At 50.8% G+C, this 24,211-nt stretch overlaps 1 protein-coding gene across 1 annotated transcript in view; it reads left to right on the forward strand.

Annotated features, from left to right (window-relative positions):
* The window catches only part of UBE2H (ubiquitin conjugating enzyme E2 H), a 52,193-nt gene extending 35,513 nt beyond the window's left edge, over positions 1–16,680 (forward strand). The window contains exons 4-7 of the mRNA XM_005141442.3: positions 3,619–3,658; positions 4,115–4,167; positions 8,780–8,908; positions 15,299–16,680. Of these exons, the coding sequence (XP_005141499.1) occupies positions 3,619–3,658; positions 4,115–4,167; positions 8,780–8,908; positions 15,299–15,423 (347 nt within the window). The 3' untranslated portion in view covers positions 15,424–16,680. The remainder of the gene's footprint in view (positions 1–3,618; positions 3,659–4,114; positions 4,168–8,779; positions 8,909–15,298) is intronic.
* Positions 16,681–24,211: the final 7,531 nt, after the last annotated feature.

Raw genomic sequence — 24,211 nt, forward strand, 5'->3', positions numbered from 1 at the left:
TGACAGCCTTTCAGTGAGCTGATTTTTCATTTAGAACTACTATTCAAAGGTTTTTGTCCACCCAAGGACTCATTTCTGCAGGGCTGTTGCTGAAATACCAGCCTGTTTGAAGGTCAGCATCTGCATATTGGCCTCTGCATCTTCCAGTATCAGAACAGGTACTTCCCTCTCTGTTGTGTAACCCCTTTGTGGATGTATAGGGTTTTTTTACCCTGTTATCACCCCAGGGTGTTTTGTCTGTATAGATTTTAGGCAGTCTTGCTTTCTACCTTCAAAACCAACCCTGGAGCTCAGTGCCTCTATGGAAGGGATGGACTGCAGCCACTCTGCTGTGCAGATTCCTCCTGAACTTTGACTTTCCTGCAGTTCAGTGTGAATATTGGGTTTAAATGTTAAATTAAGGGTTTACAACCAGTCCAGCAGACACAATCACGACTGCTGAGGCTGTGACTGTGACTCCATGCTTCAGGCCATGGTGAGAGCCCAAAATCAAGAGCCTGTCCCTTGGCACCCCTCATGGACCACTCACCTGGAGTTGAGCACAGTGTATTAACTGGGGTGTGCTGTGTTCACAACTGGCAGTAAACCTGCTCCAGTGTTTATGCTGGCTTGGGAGTGCTGGTTTTCCTTACTCCTGGCTTCCTCTTTAAACTGGAGTTTCATTTTGACATGGATGTTTTTGCTGCTTTGTCTTTTGTGGGTGTAAAACTGAATAACAGAGCAAGCTGGGATTACTGGAGCGATGTTGGCGCCTTACTGCTTTACACTTCAAACACAGGAGGAGATAATGGTTTGGGCCTGTTTCTAGGTCAGGAAAAAGAAAGGTATGAACAGGAACATAGCTGCTTTTGGCCTGGGCAGTTTATATCTGTAGGAGAATGAGACTGGGAGGACCTTGAAGAGTTGCAAGGTGTAACAACCTATGAAGTAGGGAGTACAGGGAGAGGATGTTTGTGTTCTTTCTTGAAGAACAACTGTTTCACACTGTCATTGGTCTTAAGCTTTCCAAATGAAAGAAGGGATTGTTTTTGCTTGGGTGGATGCAAAGGTCACAGAGAGTGAATTACAAATCTCTAGCACAGGAGCTGCTTGAGCAGACAGCATTATCTCTTCTCCATGGGTATGGAGCGCAGCATAAATGCCAAAGTGGATGAAGGAGGAGTTGACCCAGACCTTACAGGTGGGTTTGCAGCACAGCTGCAGGTGACTGTGGTAGAGGATACTGAGAAACAGATGAGATGATCACAAACCCAAAATGAGAGAAGGCAGAGAGATGCCTGTGTCTGGCTGGATTAAAGACAAGACACTCTGTGTTCCAGGTACCAGAACAGTGTGTTTAATTCAGCAGGTCTACACATTACCATCCTATCCTTGTTACTTGGTGTCTTCCCCCATCCTCTCTTCTGTTCTGCTTTAGCAGAAGCTTTTCTTTCCTGTTTTCTCCCCTAAGAGATAGCCAGGATTTAGAATCAGGATCAGTGCTCTCTGCAGCTCTCCAGTGCCAGCATAATGGATCCATGACCTGATTTAAACTTATGAGAGCTGCCATAATGTAAATATTTGATGGAACTTCCTTTTTTAAGCCTGCTTCAGTGTTTCAAGCTAAAGGATGGCAAAGTAAAAAGACACTTGTTAGCACGGGTTTGTTTATGCAGGTTTTGGTGGCTCCTTTAGAGATTGCTCTGGCTTCAGGCAGCTTTTCAGCCCTGTGTTGTATTTATGCAAAACCCAAGCAGAACAAGTAAACATGGAATGATATTTGTGTCATAATACGTGGAAAGAAAGGGAGTTAAATCCATATGTCAGCTCTTACCCCAGATGGGAGCCATGCTGTTCCTCAGATCACGATTGCTGCTTGTTTGGGCAGAGATGGTGCATCAGCGCTAGTGCTGTGTCTCGTCTGGAATGGCTGGATAAAGGAAGGGGGTTTCCTGGATGATACACAGGGATGTGTTTCCTCTGGAGAGATTTCTGTGTGGCTTTGAGTCCTGGAAGGAGCTTTGGACATGGATTGAGTCTATATCCCAGACCTAAATTTCTCACCCATTTATATAAACATGAACCTTTGTGAGAAGAAATTGTTGCCGTTGGCTTAAGTAGATTATTCCTTATTGCAGGAAGGTACAATTCCCACATGGACAGTGTCTGTAGGGCTTTACAGGCTGCAGAATGGAGGTACAACAGAGGAAAGAAGGTTTTAAGTTCTGGATCTGGAAGCAGCTGAACCTGGTGCTGATCCAGGGCTGCCGCAGCCCTTCTGGGCAGAGCCCAAATGATTTGGCCAAGCCAACAGAAGTGTAGGAATACTGGATCCGTTTGACAGTGAAATAACTGGAAAAGCCAGTTTTCCATCCCTACTGCGTGTCAGTTCTGCACTGGGGATGTGTCCTGCACCCAGCTATTGAAGTACCTCCTACTGAAAGGAAAGTACCTCCTACTGTGGAAGCTGGATTCATAGAATCTGCATCATCTGAAACACTGAACTTTGCATTTGGGGTGGTTGTACTTTACTTCTACACAGTCTGTGGTGCCGAGTGTGGTGTGTTAGAACTCCTTCAGTATCTTTGTTTTATAAGCTCTGCTTGTGGGAGAAGAGAGGAGTGGTTTTGGGGTTCCATACTTGACCTCGAGGTTTAGGTAGGCAGCTGGAAGACACAGGTTACCACTAGCTGCTGTTATCAGATACAGTCCTTCAAGTGTGAGGCATCCTCTGCCCTGATGTTGTTCATCTTGAAACCACAGGATTTATTTAACAGCTTAATTTGCAAGCCAGAACAGAGAAAGCACTGTCAAATCTGCAAGTCTGAAATGTGGACAAAGCCATGGAGAGCTCTCTTGTTCTAGACCTTGCATCTGAGCTAGTTTGTAGGAGACCAAAGGTACCAACTGATGAATATATTGCTGTAATGATGCAAAACTTGAAGTATTCATTCTCTGCTCCTGGGTGGGTCTCTGCTCCCAGTGAACAAGGGATGGGACAAGAGGAAATGGCCTCAAGCTGCACCAGGGCAGCTTTAGATGGAGCTGAGGAACAATTCCTGCCCCACAGGGTGCTCAGTCATTGGAACAGGCTGCCCAGGGCAGCGTGGAGACGAGGCCTCAGTGCCATGGGTTAGTGATGGCCTTGGCAGTGCTGGGAATGGTTGGACTGGATGAGCTTAAAGGGCTTTTCCAGCCCAGCTGATTCCATGATTCTATGATCAATGGTACAACTTCAAGTCTTTGTTGGGAGATATTATCAACCCTTTCATCTTAAAGCAAATATTAAACTTCAGTTTTGTGTGTAGTGTTCATAAGATCCTTACAGCTTTTAAGAACACTTCCTTGGACGTGACTGCTCCATTGTGCTGATGGGCAGCTCTTTTCAAGGTAATGCTGAACCACAAAGCCTTTGTGGTGCTGCTGCACTGGAAGCAGAGGGTTCTGCTGAATTTCAAGGGGATGGATAAGGTCCCTGGGGTCAGAACGTTGCCTGTGTATTTTAAAGGTTACCTTGCTATATATGGCTGCGGCTGGGTTCTCTTTGAAACCAGTCAGATGGGTCCTTGTTCAGTGAATTCCAGACTTCTCTTGTACAAAAAATAAAGGAAAAAATATCTTTTGTTTTCTTCTTTGCAGGATTCATGAATAAAATTTTCCATCCCAACATTGACGAAGCGTAAGTAAATCCCCAGTGTGTGGGTTTCCTGAGGAGTTACCTAATTGTGACTGCATTTTGGCTTCACAATAATAATGCTGTTGAGTTGAATGATGCTTTCATCAACCTAAGAGTCCAGCCTGGGGGATTTGATAGATGTGGATGTTGTCACAGGTTAACTGTCAGGAGTGGGTCAGGCCATGGGTAACAGCGGCAAGCTGCATGCTGCAGATTCTCTTGCAGACATGGTCTTTGTATTGCAATGTGCTTCCCTTACAGAAAGCTCAAGGTTGTAGTCCCCCTCCTCATTGGCATCATGTATTTAAAGGCTGCCCCTCCTCTTACCACAAGATAGGAGTAAATCACAGCTTATCTGAAACACTGGCACAGGAGAAGGGAGGGGGATAGATGATATTAAAACCCCAGAATATTCCTGAGTTTCACTGTGTTTAATTCCTTCCTTTCCATATGTTTCAGGTCAGGAACTGTATGTCTAGATGTAATCAATCAGACTTGGACAGCTCTGTACGGTGAGTTTGGCATTGCCCTGAAAGCACCTGACATGAACGTCTGTGTTTGGCGTGTTAACATAACACAGCTTGCTGGAGACACATGAACTTAGGCCAGCTTTGGTTGTTTGGGTTTGGTGGGGGTTTTTACTCAAGTTTTAGGCTCCTCACTGAGCCAAGATCACCTGAAAAAGAAGGTTTTCATGTGACGGTACTTTGGTAAACTGTTTTTATGCCAGAAAGGCAAAAATATCCCATAAGCCTCACAAAGGATTGCTCAGTCCATTGCTTGGCCTTGTCTGCACAACAGCACCCCACCATGATTCAGCATTGAAAGAACTACTGCATGTAAAGTAAACCTAGTTCCAGCTCTCCCATCCATGTTTTGCACATGCAGCTGGCATTCTTTGTGCACAAGGCTATGATTCTACTTGTGCAGAAGCTGGCACCAAAAACCATTCCTGTTTGTGATGGCAGCATCGTTTCCTTGCAGGCTGAGATGTGGGATTGCATCTCATGACTGCACTGCTTACTGCAGGATGTTTTGGGTTTTCCATTAAGTCGTTTCTGGTTATAACTCTCCTTTTTAGAGGCATAAAAAGATCAGTTGGTAGCTAAAGGCCCATTAAAACAGCAGTTAGGGCAAACTAGGTTGGCTTCATTTAAATGTGAACTTCTTCAGATGTTCCAATTACGCTTTGTGGAAGAGTATTCAGGGAATGAGCACATAAAATCCTTCCCCTTCTTCCATGAAAAGCTGATTTTACCTATGTATGTTGAAGCTTTGAAGCAGTTGCTAGAGAGACAAGCTGCTTTTCCTTCCTCGCCAGCACAGTTTGTAAGGGAATACCAGACTTGGTGAGTCCTGGGTGGGAAATTGCTATAGCAACTTCTTGAACTTTACTCCTCATCTGAATGCCTGAAGTCCTCATGTGGTAGATGCATGGCATACACTTCACATGGGTTTCTTATGAGAGACCAGCGTAGCCTTGACCCTGGTGGTGTTGCTAATGGAGGAAGAGGATGCTCTTGTGTCCTGGAAGGGCCTGAGGCAGTTGTTAGCAAACCAAGCCCTCTGTTGGGGGTGAACCTGCATGAATCCAGCTCAGTGCAGCTTGTGCTGCTGTTCCACAGCCTTAAATGTCACCTGCACATCATGGGGATGGCTGGACAAAACAGAATCACCCCAGTACAACCAGTATGATGCTGGTTTTGTGCTCAGTTGGGTTCTGCTTTGGAAGCCATGCATGGATAACCTCCCTGTGCTGCAGCATGCTCTCACAGAAGGCTGCAGTGGGGTTTCTGGCTATTGCCAAACAGTTCCATAGGAAGGCTTCCTGTGAGAGGTTTCCTAATGAGTTCTACTGTATTTTTGTCATCACTGCTCATAAAGGTAGAAGAAAACAGCTTGATACTTGCTGTGCTTGGGATGTATTCATATCAGCAAGCCTGCAAAACCCTCCTGCGTTTCTTCCTATGATAGGTGTTAGGCAGCTTGAAGGTAGAAAGCACTTTCCAAAGCAGCTGGTGAAACATGGCATTAGCAAGTGCATTACTTGACAGTCATCTCATTGCAAACATCCATTGCCTTGCTGCAGGATGCCATGAAGCTGCAGGGAGGACACTGGGGTGACTGCATTCTCTCTGCCCCTGCTCTTGGAAGACATTGGCACCAGGGTACCTATATCACCTCTTCACTTCCAGGGGTTTGCATCCATATGTGACATAAGGAAATGACTCATTTCTGAATGTGAAATGAAAATCATAGAATAGTTTGGGTTTTAGGAACCCTCAAAGCTCATCCAGTCCAGTCCCTGCAGTGAGCAGGGACATCTTCAACTAGATCAGGTTGCTCAGAACCACATCCTGCCTGGCCTTGAATGTGTCCATGAATGGGGTTGATTTCTCCAGGCAACCTGTGCCAGTGTTTTATCACCCTCATTTTAAAGGGGGAAATAATATTCCCCAGTGCCTCTCAGCACAGCTCTGTTTTGGAGTGTCATCCCTTCACAACAGAACACTCCTGTGCTTGCAGACAATGCAGGTCAGTTAATTCAAGGAGCAGTTAAGATGGAAGAGACCCAGAATAACCACTAATGAATTCATGAGGACCTCATGGTTAGATCCCCTGTACTTCCCTAATGAAGTCCTTAGTGCTGTGGCTGGGCTTCCTACGTGTGTTCAACTCGTTCCTGCTAAACCAATGCTACTTTGGGGGATTTAAAAAGAGAATTATGAAGTCTCATAAAATCCCTGCAATGTGTCCTGTGAACTGTGATGGCCTTCCAGGGCTTTGCTTGCTCAGCCTATACGAGATCTTAACTGCCTAATGGCCACAAAGAGGTACTTGATTTAAGCCTGCTCTGTGCAGAGGCTTGTCCCAAAGCAGGTGCTTTCACAAACTAAAGTCAGCTTCTTGCTGACAGTGTCTGAACCTAATCCTAGGAGGCTCAACTGGTTTACTAAGGGCAAGCCATTGCCACAGGAGAAAATGTTCTTACAGAGTATACCCCCCATGTTTTTGAGGCTCCTTTTTACATTAGGATCCTTCTTACAGTTGCTGTTGTGCTTCATTGTAGAATGTGTGCTCTAAAGTGCTTCATCACTGTCCTCAGCCAATATTGGATGGGCAACAGTTCATATATAGCAGAGATTTCAGGGTAAAATGGCCTAATTTCTTAGTGGTGTACCTGTAGAGTGGAGACCAGCTGATCTCTCTCCATAGCAATGTCATTACTTCTTGGAATTGGGTGATGCACACTCCTGAGTACATAAAGCCATGGCCTTTCCTCCTGCTCAGCAGGGTTGATGCTGAGTGGGTGACTGAAGTAGTCATAGCACAGTGTCTGTACACCCTGCATGTGTTGATGGAGGAGGGAGGGATTCACAAAACATCAAGTCTCCTTTGATCCTCATGAGTAAGATCAAATAAGCACATCCTTTGGTAGATCTCTGGAGGTGGTAACATGGGGCAATAGCAGACATCTATCTGGACCTACTGTGCAGCGCTTCTGAGGCTGTATCTTCACTGGTGATGGAGTTAGAGCCTGTTTTCCTATGACTGCAGCCCAGAGCTGGACTAAATGCACTTGGAGATCTCTCCCCACCAACTGCCCACCCATTTGTGCTGACTCCTTTAGAATGTTAATGGCTCTGAGATCCCTGCCCACCATCAGAGCTGCTTGAATTTAGCAGCTCCAGGAGCTCAGCATTGTCTGGGCTTGGGAATAGTCACACAGCCTTGTTCCTGTCAGAGGCAGGTTGAGATGGCTCAGCTGCTCACATGGTGGATCCTGGATTCCCTTCTGATAGTCCCTTTAGATCCATGCTGGATGGGACTTGTGGTGCTCATCCAAAGCAGGGTTTCTCTGCTACCATCAAAGACTCTTTAATTAGGGAGGAAAGGGGGAATCCTGATAGAAGATGTGTAGAATATCAATGAAATCCATTAGAAAACCCCATACAACAGAAGCTGCTCTGTCCCCATCAGCAGTTATCCAGAGGCTAAAGGGAAACCTGGCCCACAGGCCTGCTCTGGGGCTTTAATCTCAGCTCTGTGTGGGTGCCTGGGATCCTCCTGAAGCCCTCGAGGAGGAATGATGATGCAGGGCTTCTTTCTGAACACCCCCACGACTCAAGTGTGGCCCTTCTTGCCTTAGGGATGTGGGGTTTCATGTCTCCACAATTACTCAGCACCAGAAGTACTTTTCCTGCTGTGGATTATTCAGTGACTGGTGCCAACTGGCACCAAGGTGTTAATTTGAGCCCTTCACATTCTGAGAATTGTTTTGAGTTGGGAGAGGGACTTGTTGGTTGGCTTCTATTAACACAAGTATCTAAAGCACTCTGGAAGATGCTTTGTGCTCAGGATACATCAATTTAGTCATCAGTACCTCAGTGGTGCAGAAGACACGTAAAAACTTAATAGACATGAGGGATGAAGCACAGAACTGCTTGTTTTAACTTTTACCCTTTAAGGCTAGGACTGAGCTTCAATGGAAAAACAGGACACAGTTGTGCCCTTCTGCTTCTTTGCTTAACCCCCAAAATGTCTGTATTGACCTCAGAGCAGCTTCCAGTGTCTGAAGGGGGGTCTGCAAGGATGCTGGACAGGGACTCTTCATCTGGGACTGTAGCAACAAGACAAGGGGTGATGGGATCAAACTGAAACGGGGGAAGTTCAGGTTGGAGATAAGGCAGAAGCTGTTCCCTGTGAGGGTGCTGAGGCGCTGGCACAGGGTGCCCAGAGAAGCTGTGGCTGCCCCATCCCTGGCAGTGCTCAAGGCCAGGTTGGACACAGGGGCTTGGAGCAGCTGCTCCAGTGGAAGGTGTCCCTGCCTGTGGCAGGGGTTGGAACTGGATGATCTTAAGGTCCTTTCCAACCCAGACCAGTCTAGGATTCTGTGTCTCCATTGTTGGGATGCTGAGTTTGGTGCAGTTAGCTGAGGAGCTGCAGCATTCCTCCAGCAGCAGCAGCTCTCCTACCAACCATGTCTGTGCTTTCCAAAGCCATTTCCTTTCGTTCTGACTTGTGCCCAGCTTTTCAGTGTGTTTGCAGCTTTGTGCTGCTGTGTCAGTGCAGGCTGATGGATGAGGCTTACTCGGAGGCTGTGTCTGTGTCTTTTGTTTGCAGATCTCACCAATATATTTGAATCGTTCCTGCCCCAGCTGCTGGCCTATCCCAACCCTATAGATCCTCTAAATGGTGATGCTGCAGCCATGTACCTCCACCGACCAGAAGAGTACAAACAGAAAATTAAAGGTAAGGGCATAAATGGCACATTGCGGTGTGAATGGTGTTGCTGTGATTCCACCCTGGGGGAGTGAGAGCTCTCTTTGCTGCCTGTTTGTGTGTCAGTGCCCATTCCTTCCCGTTACTAAGGTCTCATCCATTTTATATGGGGTAGTCTGAAGTAAGGGATAGATGAATCACTGCAGCGTGTGGGGCAGGTGTTTAAATCATAGCAGACCCTAAGTAGGGAAGGCTGTGAGCAAACTGGGTTAGAATTCAACATGATTTTGAGAGGTGGAAGAAACAATTAGGAATAAGAAGTATGTGACTGAGGAAGGGACAGGGAAAAGGGCTGATCTTAAATGGGATCATCCACCTGCACGATTAAAGGATAGAAAGTGGCATGGAAAGTGATCTGAGAGCAGCAATAAAGGAGCTGGTGGTGCTGTTGCAGAGAGCACCTCTGTACTGTGACAGAGCAGGAGTTTTAGGTAAAAGGCAAGTAATCATTCCTTGGTACTTCCAGTCCAGCCAGGGCTTACCAATGCTGTGCCCAGTTCAGGGGCTGCCATTTAAGAAAGCCGCAGACCAGTGAAGTCTGGTAGAGTATAACAATCAGAGAAGGGTTCATGGAGACCTCTGAGAAGCTTCCAGTGTCTGAAGGGGACCTACAGGGATGCTGGAGAGGGACTCTTCATCAGGGACTGGAGTGATAGGACAAGGGGTAACAGGTTCAACTTGAAACAAGGAGATTTGGTTTAGATATAAAGAACAGAGCTTGGAGCAGCTGCTCCAGTGGAAGGTGTCACTGCCCTTGGCAGAGGGTTGGAACTGGATGAGCTTTAAGGTCCTTTCCAACCCAGACATTCTATGAAAGGCAGAATGTCTTGAAGATGTGTCTTAAGAAAACAGAGGGAAAGAATTGGAGGGGTTTAACCCAGGGGATCCAATGGGTTTATGAGCTTTGGTGTGTCAAATGTGTCTTCAAAGAGGAAGGGAATGATTTATCCTGTGATCAGTGAGCAGGATGTGGTCACAGGCATTTAACTCAGCTGAGGGAGCCCAAGCTAAACATTAACAGTGACTGGTGAGGGTAGGTGAGTGCTGGCAGAGCCAGTGAGGGTGCTCCATGTCTGCTCCTAGAAGGGTTGGAAGGGCATGTTAGACAAGGCTGGGAAATGGAGTCAGTACCTCCTTGGGGTCAGGCAATGCTCCCAGTAAGGACTCTCAAGGACTCTGGATAAGCCTGGTGATAGGACAGTCCTAGCGAGCTGGTAAATGAGAAATGAATTAGTCTTGCAAATGTAAGAAATAAGATAAAAAATGAGAATTGTGTTTTAAATTTGTGCCTTCCCTAGAATCAGCTGCCTGCAGAGAGGAGCAGGGCACCAGTTCTCACAGCCTGAGAGAGCTGGGCTGGGGCAGCCTGGACAAGAGAAGGCTCCTGAAGGGGAGACCTGAGAGCAGCTCCAGTGCCTAAAGGGGCTGCAGGAAAGCTGGAGAGGGGCTTGGGACAAGGGCCTGCAGGGACAGGCCAAGGGGAATGGCTTGAACCTGCCCAAGAGAGGGGAGACTGAGCTGAGCTCTTAGGCAGAAGCTGTTCCCTGTGAGGGTGCTGAGGCGCTGGCACAGGGTGCCCAGAGAAGCTGTGGCTGCCCCATCCCTGGCAGTGTTCAAGGCCAGGTTGGACACAGGGGCTTGGAGCAGCTGCTCCAGTGGAACGGGTCCCTGCCTGTGGCAGGGGTTGGAACTGGAGGAGCTTTCAGGTCCTTTCCAATCCAAACCAGTCTATGATTCCTTTATGTGACAGCCTGTGGCAAAGCCATGGACTTTAGCTGCCCCCTGATCCAGGGAGCACAATCAGCATTTCATGTAATGGTGGGAAATTTACAGCCTTTGTCCCACATTTAGGCTTCCCCTAAGTTTTTAAGGGGCCTTCACTGCCTGATTCTTGTTTCTGTTACTCAGTAACCATAAGGCTTGTTTGCCCACAGGAGCCCTGCCAGAAGGGTTTGTAGTTCAACAAGTACAGCCTCCATGAGCCACACAATCCCATAGTCTTCCCAGTGTGAGGTGGGATAGCAGCTTTCCTACCAGCATTGTGTTTGGAGAGCTCAGGTGTCCCAGGAAGAAATGGGATTTGGTGATGGAGGTCTTCCATCAGCTCTGCCACATCACTCTGGAGTGGTTAAACCTCGAGTCACTCTGTTCTGATGCAGAATGACTCTTCAGCAGCAGCAATTTGTTTGTGGGTGGAACTCCAAATGAGGCCAAGCAAAGCTGTGATTTAAAGGCTGAGTTATTCAGCCCACTTTGCTTGACTCTTCTGACAGCTGCATGACAGGAGCATGAAAACCACCCTGCAGATCTGGCCTGCTCAGCGTCCTGAAGTCCACTGCTGCCTGTTCTCTATGAAGACACTTCCAGGCAGAAGGGTTTGTCAGATAAAATCCCTGGGGCAAATACAAGGGGCACTTTGGGTGTCCTGTCTGCTGTAATGAAACAGGGATAAAAGAAGATACACACCTTGATAAGTAAATCAACTGATGCTAGCAAGAGCAGGAGCTTGGGGCAGATCTGAGGACATCCCTCAGGGAGGCTAGATGGGATAGTCTGCTCCATCATTTCCCTCCTGACAGCCAGGTATAGGCTCTGAAGGTAATCTGGAAGGAGCTTTAAGTGCTTGCAACATGTCTTGTGTTCCATATACCCCAGAGTCCTGCCTCTGCTGTCTCTTCCCAAGCTTGCGTGCCAAGGAGAAGATAGAGCTCAACACCATCATCCCTCATCTTGTAGCATGTATAAAAATAGCCTTGGACATGCTAAAATTGATGCACTGGGTTGTAGCAGCTTCTCTGCTCAGGGAAACTCAGTAGTGCAAATACATAATTTATTGCTGCTTTTCCTCATTTTTTAGTGATGAGCACATAGAGCAGTTGTTAGACATGGTTGTTTAATGGGTAGAAGCTTAGAGATGTGGCACAGGATTTGTAGTTGCTGTGATTGTTGTTGATGTGAGACCCAAACAAGTGAGGATTTGCCATGCAACTTGTAAATGTCCATTAATATTACCAATACAAACAGTGATTTTTAGCATTAGAGCATTCAGGTAGATGTAAACGTCATGGACACAGAGCTAAGTGCTCCTTTAAAGTCTCCCTGACAGTCCTTGGTGAGGTGACTTGCTTCCTCACTGGTAGAGCACCAGAAGGTGGGCTTCAGCTGCATAAAACCAGCTCAATATTCGTGTTGAGCTGTTGGGAACTGGTGCTTAACTCCTGTGTCTGCTGCTTTCCTTCCTCTTTGGTAGATCCAACATGGAAACTTCCCTTGGGAGGGTGGTGGTGGCAGCTAAAGGGTGCTGAGGGGCAGGCTGGGTGTTTGCAGGGAGCAGAGGACACCTCTGGGAGCAGTCCTCCCATCCCATGTTCCAGCTCTGGAGTTCCAATGGAGTCCTTTGAAACACTAGTATGGCTCACTGGCATGTACCAGCCATGGGGCATAACCACAGCTTGTGCTTGTTGCTCCAGGGTTCTAAAACAGCTGAATCCAAGTGATGTTTCCCTGGGAGGAATGGTTTTATCAAGGCTATCCCTTACTGAGCATGCTTCTGTAGAGGGCAGTTTATCAGTATTTAGATGTTTTGGTTTTCTTAGAATCCTAGAATGGTTTGGGTCGGAAAGGACATTAAGGTCATCCAGTTCCAACCCTACACACAATAACCTTCCCTGAATAAGCAGAAGATCCAGGTTCAGCACAACGTTCAGCACAGAAGCTCCTTGGAAGTTTGACATTTCCCTCTCTAAACCTTCCAAAAGAGCCAGCCCATGAGCTTGTTGCTTTCCTGGGTAGAAGATGGCACTTTTAAAGTGCTTCACGTGGTTTAGCTTAGGTTCAAGCAGGCCTTTTCCAATAGAGATAGCAGCTTCCATGGGCAAATCTCCAGTATCCCAGAGAGCACGTGAAGCAGTCAGTGAAGAAGCCTCTTGTGCCAAGGTCATGGCTGTGTCTGATGTGTTTGGGGGGCTCACAAGGCAGCTACAGCATTTGATTTGGTGCCTTTGGGGTAAACATACAGGGAAGGTTCCCACTAAGGGGTTGTCTTTGTCATCCAGGGACATTTAGAGTCTTACAGCAAAGGCACTTGGGTTCCCTTTGCTTTACTGTGCAAGGAGTAAGAACTTCTCTGGGTAACCAGCCCTTTTCCAGAGGGAAAATTGGAAAACTATGGGAAGGGAGTAGCCTCTACAAGGATATGTCATCTCAGCATCCCGTCTCCTTAGCTCTGCTTGTCACCTACTGCCAGCCCAGCTTCCCATGTAAATTCTCTGAAGACATGCTGCTTTTTGGGATGCCTCCTTCAGTTGGTCCCTCTCATCTTCAAACCATTGGGTCTGTCACTCCAGTTCCTCTCACTTTGCAGTGTCCAACTCTTGGCAGATGTTTCCTGCCCCACACTCTACAACTTCTGTTCTCCAGCACAGGCAGGAGATGGGATCAGGCTCAGTGGTGATGTGGGCAGCACCTTCCAAAGGGGTTCTCAGTGGCCAGAACCTGAGGATGGAGCACAGAGGTGCTTTTCTGTTTGATACTACATTGCAGCTCGAGAACAATCCAAGACCTTGAGCATTCCATGCTTCCCAGTGTTTACATAGCTGCCTTCAATGCTGTATCAGTTCTTAACAAGTTATTGGAAACCAGATTTGAGCAGCTGCTTCTGTGGTCAGAGTGAGCAGGTCAATGTGTAGATTAACTGCTCTGACCAAGGCCAAGTGTGCCAGCAGATGGAGAAGCTGAAGCTCAGAAGCACCTTCCAGCTTTTCCAGGATGGAATAGCTCTGCCAAGGCCACCAGGTGCTGCATCCTGGGAGCTCCTCCATGAAGTGCTGCCTTTGGGTTGCTTTGGCCATGCTATGCTCCTGAAGCTGGATTAACACATTTGGGCTCCGTGTCCTTACATCAGCTCCAGAAATGTGGGAAAACTCCACAGTGATGCAGACCTATTGGAGAGTATCCAGTAGGCTGAAGCATGGAAGTGCAGAGGGAAGGAGGGACAGCTTTGGCTGTGTAGTGTGCAGTCTTTAAAGCCTCTGTTGGTTATCTGGCATTAGATAGGCCCTCCTGCAGCTTGGCCAGTGCATCCACATGCTGATACAGTGCGGAATGTAAAGCAGTGTTCTGTGCTCCTGGAGAAGAGGTACTTGCTCCTTGTGGACCTCATTCCCTGGGAGGAATGAAAGAGCATAGAGCTGAGATGGCTGCTGGGCTGGTGGTGGGATGTGACATTGACATTTCCATGCAGGGGCTCATTTTCAAGGGCTGGTGGTATTCCCTTTTTCCCCAGTGAGCCCAGTCTTGTGCCAGGTTTTCATTGCAGGCCTGCATGGGTGTAAGAAACAGGCTTTCTCTGCTCAAGGTGGGATCACCAGCCCCTCCTTGGATCTCAGAGAGAACACTGGGAGCTTCCTGCAGCCACAAAGGGAGGAAAGGGATTGCCAGACTGACCTGACCCACTTTGTGGTGCCTCTTTGTTCTGTTCCTCTGCACAGAGGTGACCACACAAGCCACACTTGGCAGCAGTTACTTTACCTGCTTCAGGAATCCCAGTAAACCAGTTTTCCTGCTTGCTGTACAGCTTCCTGCTTGCTCCTGGCTGGAGTTCAAGGTGTTGATGTGAGTGCCCAGAGCCAGTGTGGTTTAGACCCTGCTGGTTTCCATGGGTGACCTGCAGTGAGGTGGCCTCGGTTCCCTGTGGGCTCTTCTCAGCTCATCCTATTGCTGCTTTCTGATGTGAAGCAGGTTGCAAGAGTTGTGCTTTGAAGACAGAGCCTGGGGCAGAGCCATGTTTATTTTGGGGCTAAATAAATGTATGCAGCTATTCCTGCAGTAGACATCATCTCTGCTTTCTGCATCCATCCTTCTTTACACTCTGCTTATGTAGACTTTAGCCTGGAAGCTTAGTCTGGCTCTCAACTTGGTTTCAATGGTGGTTGCTCTGCCTTACCAGTTTAAACCCTCAGATACTCATGTCTGAAAGCCAGGCTCTATAGTGACACCTTGCTGGCTTTTAGGCTTGTTGTGTAGGTCCCCATTGTAGCTCCTATTTTGGCAGTAAATCAAATGCTGTCCTGTTAAGTGAGATAACACCATCCCAGGGAGAACTGAGGTTGTGTCTAGCTACAGTTATACATGATGCTGGTTTAGGGGCTTTGGGATCATACTTGTTCTCAAGGGTCTTGCATGTCTTCAAGGTCTCCATCAGCTCTTTTCACATGTTGTTGTGCTGCCTTTGGTCTAAGAAATATGGGAGTCTATGACCGATCAGACATGATGTGCCCCAGCCCAGCTGTTAGTTCACTCATCCTCTGACTGTTGAATATGTGCTGCTTATGTGTGTTTTTTCTCTTCTGTCACACACAGAATACATTCAGAAATATGCAACAGAAGAAGCACTAAAAGAACAGGAAGAAGGCACCGGGGACAGCTCATCTGAGAGCTCCATGTCTGACTTCTCGGAAGATGAGGCTCAGGATATGGAGTTGTAGTAAAAGAGGCAACCTGATTTTTGGAGAGACTCTTAATTTCCTAACCATAAGAAGCAGACTATAATATTCATATTTAAACAAAGCAATTTTTTTTATTACTAAACAAGGTTTTTATGAATAATAGCATTGAGATATATATATCACCCTTTAGATCTTGATTTTCTTGGTCATTTCTCGAACCCGAGGTGCATAGCATATTCCCACATTCCATTTTGGTAGCAATATGCAGCCCGAATGCATGCATTCAGATTCCATTTGGCCAAGTCAACTTGTGTGCTACTAAACTGTCAGCTAAAACAGCTGCCCTGGTAGGTAGGGAGTTAGTCAAAAGAGATGTTTTGCTTTCTTTTATCAGAGGTTTCCAAAGACACCACCTTGGATGCTAACATGGAGCAGCATTTCTCAAAGCCTAAAGTCTGGGGGATGATACACTTTAGTGTGTAGATCAGACAGTGGAATAAAAAGGTGCTCCTTCAGGTCAACCTTGCTGATCCTACTTCACATGGAGTCGCATTAAAAACCCAGTCAGAGAGAGTACAAATGCATGGAGCTATTGAGAGCGTTGAAGCTTAAACTAAGTTGACTTGGATTTGAAGGCTGTTTTTCCCTATGTGGACTCCTGCCTGCCCTTCTGAACTGTAGGGACTGACAACCACTGGTCTATTTGCTTTCTGGGGACTTTTGAAAGCCTTTCGTCTGGATGTGACTCACTTCCCTGGTGTGGATTACCAGCTGTTCCCTTTGTGGGAGGAAGAAAGAACGAACAACACAAACCACAAGTGATGCTCTCTGAACAGTGCTTTGATTTAGCTGGAGCACATCTGAAGTCCAAACTCTTCCTTTGTCATAGTTTTGGAACTGCTGCCCTTTAATGGCTTCGAGATTGCTTTTTGGGTTTATTTTTTGGGGTTTTTTTTGGGGTTTGGTTTATTTTCTTTCTCTTGCTTGAAGTATGGTTAAACACCTCGCAAGCACTCTCCATCTCCTAAGAGAGGGTCCTCTGACCAGATGGATTAGCCTGGCTGAGAGCTTCAGATCCACGACGACTGGCCCCATTGGCTGTAGTCCACGAATCCATCGGCACTGGTTTCTGTTTTCCTTTTTGCCTCCCCCTTCTGCACCAGCTTGGTAGCCATCTGCTTGTGTGTGTACAACAGGATTAAAGTTCCTTTAAGAGTTAACAAAAGAATATGATCTAGAAAGGTAATTGAGATGAATAAAAGAGCCTAAAAGCACCCGCTGAGGAAGCAAAGTGAATCTGCTCTGGTTTGTTTTGGGGTTTGGTTTGTTGTTTTCTGCTTTATTCCAGGATGCTTCCGACTTGGAATGTTTTGAGTTTCTCCTGGTGTCCTGCAGCAAAGCTGAGATTTGTGTTTGGTTTCATGTTATGAGATCTAATCCAGTAGATGTCTACCTGGCGTGCCAGTGTAACTTGATTATGGATCATTGTGCACTGGAGATTGGAACTGAAGCTGGATGTTACCTGCTGTGTTCTTTTGGGGGGTGTTGTTTTGGACAAGGTGTTTTGATTCGTGGTGCAACCAACATGGAGAAGTGAACCCACCCACCCCGAGCAGCTCTGGAGCAGAGTCTGGAATGTCACATTTGTTCCTTTGTTCTCCCAGAAGGATTGGGGTCTGTTTGGGATTTTCCTTTAGGAATGCCACCAAGTCAGGGTTGGAAGGTCACAATCCTATTCCTGCTTCATAAAGCACAATCAGTTCCTTTTTCTTTGGGGTTGGGGGGGGGGAGTTGGGAGGGAAGAAAAGAAACAACTCCTAAAGTACCACTTTGCTTTAGCATGTTTTTCCTTAATAAAACCCTACAACCAAATCCTTTCTGTTCATGATGGGCATGAAGCAAAGGTTTTTATTTCCCCCCCCCCCCTGATTTTAAAGCAGTAATGTTAGGGCTGTGGCTAGTGACTGTGCTGAAGTTTTCTATCTAGCATTTGTGGCTTGTGGGAAGGGTAATATTAACTATTTAACATGTTATGGTGTTCTTAACTCTTATCTAGCACGCTGTTGTTCTCATTACTTTGGGGAGGGAGGGGCCAGGGTTTGCTGGCACTGTTTAACTTGCTTACCTGCTGCCCTAGCAGTTTGCTTGTGCTATAACCTTTACTTGTAGGTGCTACATAGGAGTAGAGTTCAGTGCTGGGTGGTTATTGCAGTTTCAAAGATTAAAAAGGACAAAAAATCACAATAAAAATTTGTATTTTTTCAATATTGTATAAAAACAGTGTTCTAATTACCCCCCCCCTCTTTCAGGTTGTGCTTCCCTATGGCAATGGCCACAGGTTTCCTGCCTGTGTTTGGGATCTATGGGGTGATGCTTGAGGAGATCCCCAGGGTGTTTTGCCCTTTGGCACCTCTTTGAGCTTCCTTTTATCCTCTTCTTGTGTTGGTGCTGTAGTGTGGGCACATGAGCCCCCCTCGAGCAGGATGTCAGTCCTGGATGTAAGGTGTTCTTAGGGAATGATGCGGAGTGGGCATCATGTTGCAAGTCGGGAGCTCTGCTTCCAGCCCCATTGAGCCTTCTGCTGCTTCTCCATCATTTCCCACCTCTTTCATTCCCGAATCATCTTTCTCCCAAAGGAAACTTCCTTGTTTGTCATTCCAACTGCACTCCCATAGCCCAGAATGGAAGGTGGAGCCTGCTGAGCAAGGTAACTGCTCCTTCAGACAGCAGTGTTGGTGTCACCTTGTGCCCTGTCCAGGTGATTGGAAACAGCCTTTGGCTTCGTGTCCTGTCATCTCTCCTTTGGCATTGGGGTTTGTGGGTGCCACGAAGAGCTGAGCCCCCATGTCCCTCAATGGTGGGAACTGGTGCTTTGGGGCTGTGCTGAGGTCTTCCTCACCCCCAGGTGGACACCGAAGGATGCCGGTGTGTGGGGCTGGAGCTGAGCTTTGCCATCAGCTCACTGTGTCCTTGTCCGTGGTTGAGCTCCATCCCATCCCTTAACACACGCCATAGGAACAGTGCTCCCCTTCCATCCCATGTGCTGCATGTCCCCATTGGCAGGGACCCTCCTCAGTGACCATCAGGGAGGTATTTGATGACTTCCTCTTCCATGTCATCCTCCTTCTCACCCAAGTCCTGCTGGTGCTTCCGCAGGCAGCAGGGCAATGGCCATGGGTTCCCTACCTGTGCTTGGTACCTATCGGGTGATACTTGAAGACATTGGGGGTGTTTTGCCCTTTGGCACCTCTTGCATTGCTGCTGCCGCATGGGCCCCACAGCCGCCCTGACCCCATCAGAGGGTAACCCCCAACAGTGTACAATGAAAGACCTTTGCTATGTAAACCATGTCTATGCCCTGACACATGCCTAGTGTTTGGTCACTGGGGCTTGCAGGGGAGACCCTGGACCCCATAGCATTGACTCTGCTCAGAGCCTTCTGCCTGGAGATGGAGGTAGAGGTGGTTGTGCACTCCCAATGTGGGGCTAGTGGTAACCAGCTCCTTCTCCATCCATCTGCAAGCAGCTGGATGCTGTCCTTCCATGCCCCATCACCATGGCCCCGGTACCAGGGTTAGGGTGTTGGGCTTGGAAATGAAGGATCAGCTCATCCATCCTCCACCCATGGCCTCCCAGGCTGGGTTTGTCTCCATGCAGCAGGACAAGCCATTGCAGGGAGCGCTGCCTGAGATGCTGCAGTCATGGGAGCTGCCTATGGGGACTATGGCAGAGGTGGCTGCTTCCCGTGTGATCCCACATCCCTTTGGCTCCAGGTTGTTGGGGATTGGGATCCCGGATACACGGGCAATGGGAACAGCTCAAGGACCCCCGAGCTGGGGCTATGGCTGAGCCAGGGAAGGGGCCAGCATCCCACCATGGGCCTCGTCCCCATCCAAGCCCTTTTGTCCCTATAGCACCCAGCCTGGGGACAGGGTTAGGGTTAGGGTGCCGTGCCAGTGCCATCTGCTGCCAGCACCCAGCCTGGCACCCAGCACCCCAGACAGCGGATGGGCACGTCCCGGATCCACCGCTATGGGGAGGGAGCAGGGTGGGGGGGACCCCCTTTACCCCCCATCGCTGCACCCACCTCTCCCTGGGGCTCTCATAGCCAGCGGGGGTGGCGCTGCCCCCTCTGCCCAGCAGGTGGCACCCGTGCCCCACTGCAGCCTCCCGCTGCCCAGTGCGGGCTGGAGCCGGACCCCCCTCTGGGTGCTCTCTGCAGCGGCCCCATAGCTGCTCTGCCCCCTTGGCCACCCCCTGCCCCACACATCCTGCCGTGGGCCTGGCCCAGGAGGTGGGGGCTGCTTGTGGGGTCACTGCTGGGGTGATGGGGGGACAGGGACCAGAGTGCTGCTCCCTGGAGCATCCAGAGGCATCACCCTGCCCTGTTTGTGTTGATGCTGAAGGGCACCAAAGGGTGAAGCCCTGGGCCAAGGGACCCACCAGGGACCCAAGGGAGCACCAGGTGCTGGGTGTCATCTCACAGGGTTCTGAGCACCCTTCCCCGTGGGGGTTTGGGTGCCATCACTGTGGGGCTATGGTTACCTTCCCCATGAGGGATGCGTTCAAGGGGCTCTGGGTGCCATCCCCAAGGGGCTCTGGGTGCCACCACCATAGGGCTCTGGGTGCCATCCCTATGGGGTCCTGGGTGACATCCCTGTGGAGCTCCAAGTACCTTCCCTTTGAGGCTCTGGATGCCATGCCCAAGGGGCTTTGGGTGCCATCTCAAAGGGGCTCTGGGTGCTACCCCCCTATGGAGGTCTGGGTGCTATGCCCAATGGCTTCTGGGTGCTGTGCTCCTTCATCACAGAGCATTGAGTGACATCCCTATGGAGGTCTGGATGCCATTCCCAACGGCCTTTGGGCGCAATTCCCATCCGACTCTGCCCCTCTTGCCAAAGGGGCTTTGGGTGCCATTGCTGTGGGGCTCTGGGTTTCATCCCCACAGAGGTCTGGGTGCTCTCCCCAAGGGGCTCTGGGTGCCATTCCCAAGGGTCTTTGGGTGCCCTCATCACAGGGCATTGGGTGGCATCCCTATGGGGGTTTGGGTGCTACCCCCATCGTGCTCCAGCTGCCCTCACCAAAGAGCTTTGGGTGCCATCCCCATGGCCACACAGCCCCTGTGACGGATGGGGATGGGTGCTCAGGGCTCTGGTCCATGGGGTGAGTGGGATCTTCCCTCCCATCCCATCTTTATCCACTGCAGGAACCACCTCAGGGGACCCAAAGGGACCTTGTGGGTGTCCCCACTTGTGGGGTGCAGCACATCCCTTGGGGCTCATCACTGTGGGTGACAACCCCGGGGGGGGGGGACATGCACCTCCGAGCACTGATGTGGGGCCACGTTGGTGACCCCGGGGGACACCTGATCCCGCTCGGGCTCCGGTTACACCCCGGATTGTTCCTGCCGGCTGGAAGGAATGGCGTCAGCGCCGGATCGGTGGCCATTACTAATGCATGATGCTCCCGTGGGGCACGGCTGCATCCGAGCCCCATAGCGGCCCCCCCGGGGCTGTCTGCACCCCTCGGGGAGGGCAGGAGGGATGGAGCTGGGGATGGGGAAGGGCCTGGATCCCTCCTTGCTTCCTGCAGGCCCTGGACATCAGCTCAGGGTGGTGCTGGATGTGCCTGAGCAACAGGGGAGGGTGAGCCTGGTGTTGTGGTGCCAAAGGGAAGGGTCCTGGTACCCCTGACACATACCCAGGGAGCAGAGAACAGTCACAACTTGGTGCATGTTTGCTGCAAAACCCTCTGGTTTTCCCTATAACCCATGATTTTGACCCATTCTTCCTCCCCACTTTGCTCCTTCCCAGTTTTTAGCTCTTTTTCCCAAACTCCCCTCCTTCATCCCCAGTTTTCCTTTCCCTGTCTGAGCACAGTGATGCTGACCCAGCAGCTCCATCCCAAACCAACATTCCCACAAAGCCAGGGTTATCCATCCCACTGGGGTGGGATGCTCATCCCTGCACATCCCACCTCGCTATGACACCCACCAAGATGAACAACAGCAACCACCCCCCCCAACCTTCACCCCATGGGGTCTCATGGGGGGGATTTAGCCATCTCCAGCCTCCCCAGTGCCATAAACCATTCCAGGGAGGTCTCCCTGGCTAATGTGCTCCGGCTGCTCCCGCATCCCAATACATCAATATTGCATTAGTGTTTCCATCCCCATCTGAGCTCAGCGCGGCGCCATGGAAAGGAGCTGGTCCAGGTCCTCACGCCAGCAGGGCAGCTCTGCCCAGCCCCCCAAGCTTTCCAGAGGCAATTCCAGGTCCATCCCCATCCAATATTCGGGTGAGGAACAGAAGAAGTGGATGTAAATGTTTAAACAGAGCCATTTGTGCCGCTCGGTTTACGCAGGATGAGGCCTCCACGTGGTTTGGATCCATGAGGAGCCCAAATATCAATGGTGCTGGAGAGAGGGATGAGCTCAGTGCCTGGACCATGGACCAGGGACCATTCCTGGTCATGGGGTGACCTGCTTTCTTAGGGACCATCCCAGGGTCTTGGGGACCACCCCAGGTGCCTCCTTGCTTGGAGACCATCCTAGCTTCAGATGTCCCTGCTCATGGTAGGGGGTTGGACTGGATGGATGAGCTTGGAAGGTCCCTTCCAACCCAAACCACCCTACAATCCCTGAGGATGGGGACCATCCAGGGTGCTTTGCTCTTTGGGGACCATCCTGGGGTCGTGTGGATGATCCTGGCTTCTGGGGACCCTCTGGGGTTCTTCCCTTCTTGGGGACTATCTCATTGTTACAGGAACCATCCTGGAGTCTCCAGGATCATCCAAGGCGCCTCTGCTTAGGGATCATCCCAAGCTCTTGGTGCCCATCCTTGCACATGGGGTCTCTGTTCCAGGACCATCCCTGATCCTCAGGGACCATCAGGGCTCCTGGGGACCACTCACCTATGGTGCTTTGATGCTTGGGGACCATCCTGGGGTCTCAGAGACCATCCCAAGGGGTTGGGACCATCCAGGGTGACTCCCTGCTGAGGAACATCCCAGGATCTTGGGGAACCATCACAAGGTCTTGGGGACCATCCGGAGGTGCCTCCCTCTTGGCAACCATGCTGGGCTCTTGGGGACCATCCCTGGTCTTCAGAACCATCTGGGATAGGTCCCTTCTTGGGGACCATTGCAATGCTTGGGAATCATCCCAGGGTCCTGCCTTTCTCCAGCAGCACCCCAGGGTGTCACAGATGTCTCCATCCCAAACACATCCCTATCCCCATCCCAAACACATCCCTATCCCCATCCCCACTGCAGGGCTGAGCTCAACCCCATCCCGATGGCCACCCCAAGACATGAAACCTTCACCCCCAAATTGCCCCTCTCTCCTGTCCTATTCCCCCCATCTCCTTGGGGGGGGGGGAGAGAGGGGGTGCTCCCCACATCCCCCCCTGTGCTCCCCATCCTCAAAACTCCTCTTCCCAGTGGATTTGACCCCAAAACCCATAGGGGAGGCACCAACCGGCTTTTCCCACCTCCATCCCGCGGCCTGCGGCAACCCGATCCCGGTCCCAGCGGACAGCCCGGCCCCAAACTGGTCGGGCTGGTTTCCTGCACTGGAGCCCAGCGCTGCACAAGCACTTTGGGGTGTGTGTGGGGGGGGCTGGATCTCCAATGACCCCCCCTTATCTCTCTCTATATCGTTATATATGGCTTGCATCGATGGGGGTGCATTGGGGGGTGTTTGTGTGTGATGTGGGAGTGGATTTAATGGGGGGGGATACAACTTGGAGGGGTGGGGAGTGTACTAAAGGGATGGGTGTGCGCCGGTGCGGGCCATCCTCGTAGCTTCAAGGCTAAAGACAAGGGTGACCCCCCCCCCCATTCACCCCAGGGGCAAACACGGAGCCACCCCCGTCCATTACACACAGTGGGGTCTCACCCCTCCTTTCCCCATCCCCACCGCCCATCCCCGTCCCCTCGGGGCGGCGGCGGCAGCTGCGGTCGCGGCGGCGCCTCTCGAGTTGCGGTGTCGGTTCGTGGGGGGGGGGGGGGGACGGGTCGGGATCGTTTTCCGTTCCCCCCCCCCCCCCCCAACCCCATCTCCTCTCTCCCGGGGGGGGGTGTTCAGGGCTCGGGAAACCGGATCGCGGTGGGCAGCGCAGGGGCGGCTCAGGTGCGCGGCTGCGCTGCCGCCTCCCGCCGGTGTCCGGTGTCCCGACAGCCGGTGAGCGGCCCCGACGGCGGCCCCGGGGCGGGTCGGGACGGCACCGGCTATAAAAGTACCCCCCAGGGGGGAAGGAGCCGCCGGTTCGGGCTCTGCCTCCATCACATCCCCCCCCCCTCCGCCGCCGATCCCTGTTCGCTGCCGCCGGGACGGAGCCGCCCGCCCCGAGGCCGCGGTGATGGGCGGGCGCCGCCTCCCAGCCCATTAAGGGAAGGGATTGGAGCAGGAGGTTGGGGGGGGGGGTGAGGGTCGCTTCGGTTTAAGCCCACCCCCCCCCCCGCGCTATGGGAGCTTTAGGAGGGGTCCCACCACCAGCACCCCTCGGGTATCGGGGCGCAGCCTCAGCGCCGGGACCCGCTGCGGAGGGGGGTACGGGGGGGTGGGTGGCCCAAGGTGAGCCCGTCCCTGTCCCCCCCCCCCACTCCGCCCCGGTCCCGGCTCCACCTTCCGGGGCACCTGGGCCAATTGGGAGCCGCAGGGGGGGTCCACCCGGCCGGGCTAAGGCCGCTGCCGCCGCCTCTCCTCGCCACTTGGGCGAGCGCTGGGGCTGCGGGAAGCGGCAGGACCCCCCCCCTCGGGGTTAGGGAGGGTCTATGGGGGGGGGTCCGGGTCCGTCCGTGCCCTTCCAGCCCCGGGTGTCCCCCA

The sequence above is a fragment of the Melopsittacus undulatus genome, chromosome 5 (assembly GCF_012275295.1).
Source record: "Melopsittacus undulatus isolate bMelUnd1 chromosome 5, bMelUnd1.mat.Z, whole genome shotgun sequence".
NCBI classification, from domain to species: Eukaryota; Metazoa; Chordata; class Aves; order Psittaciformes; family Psittaculidae; genus Melopsittacus; species Melopsittacus undulatus.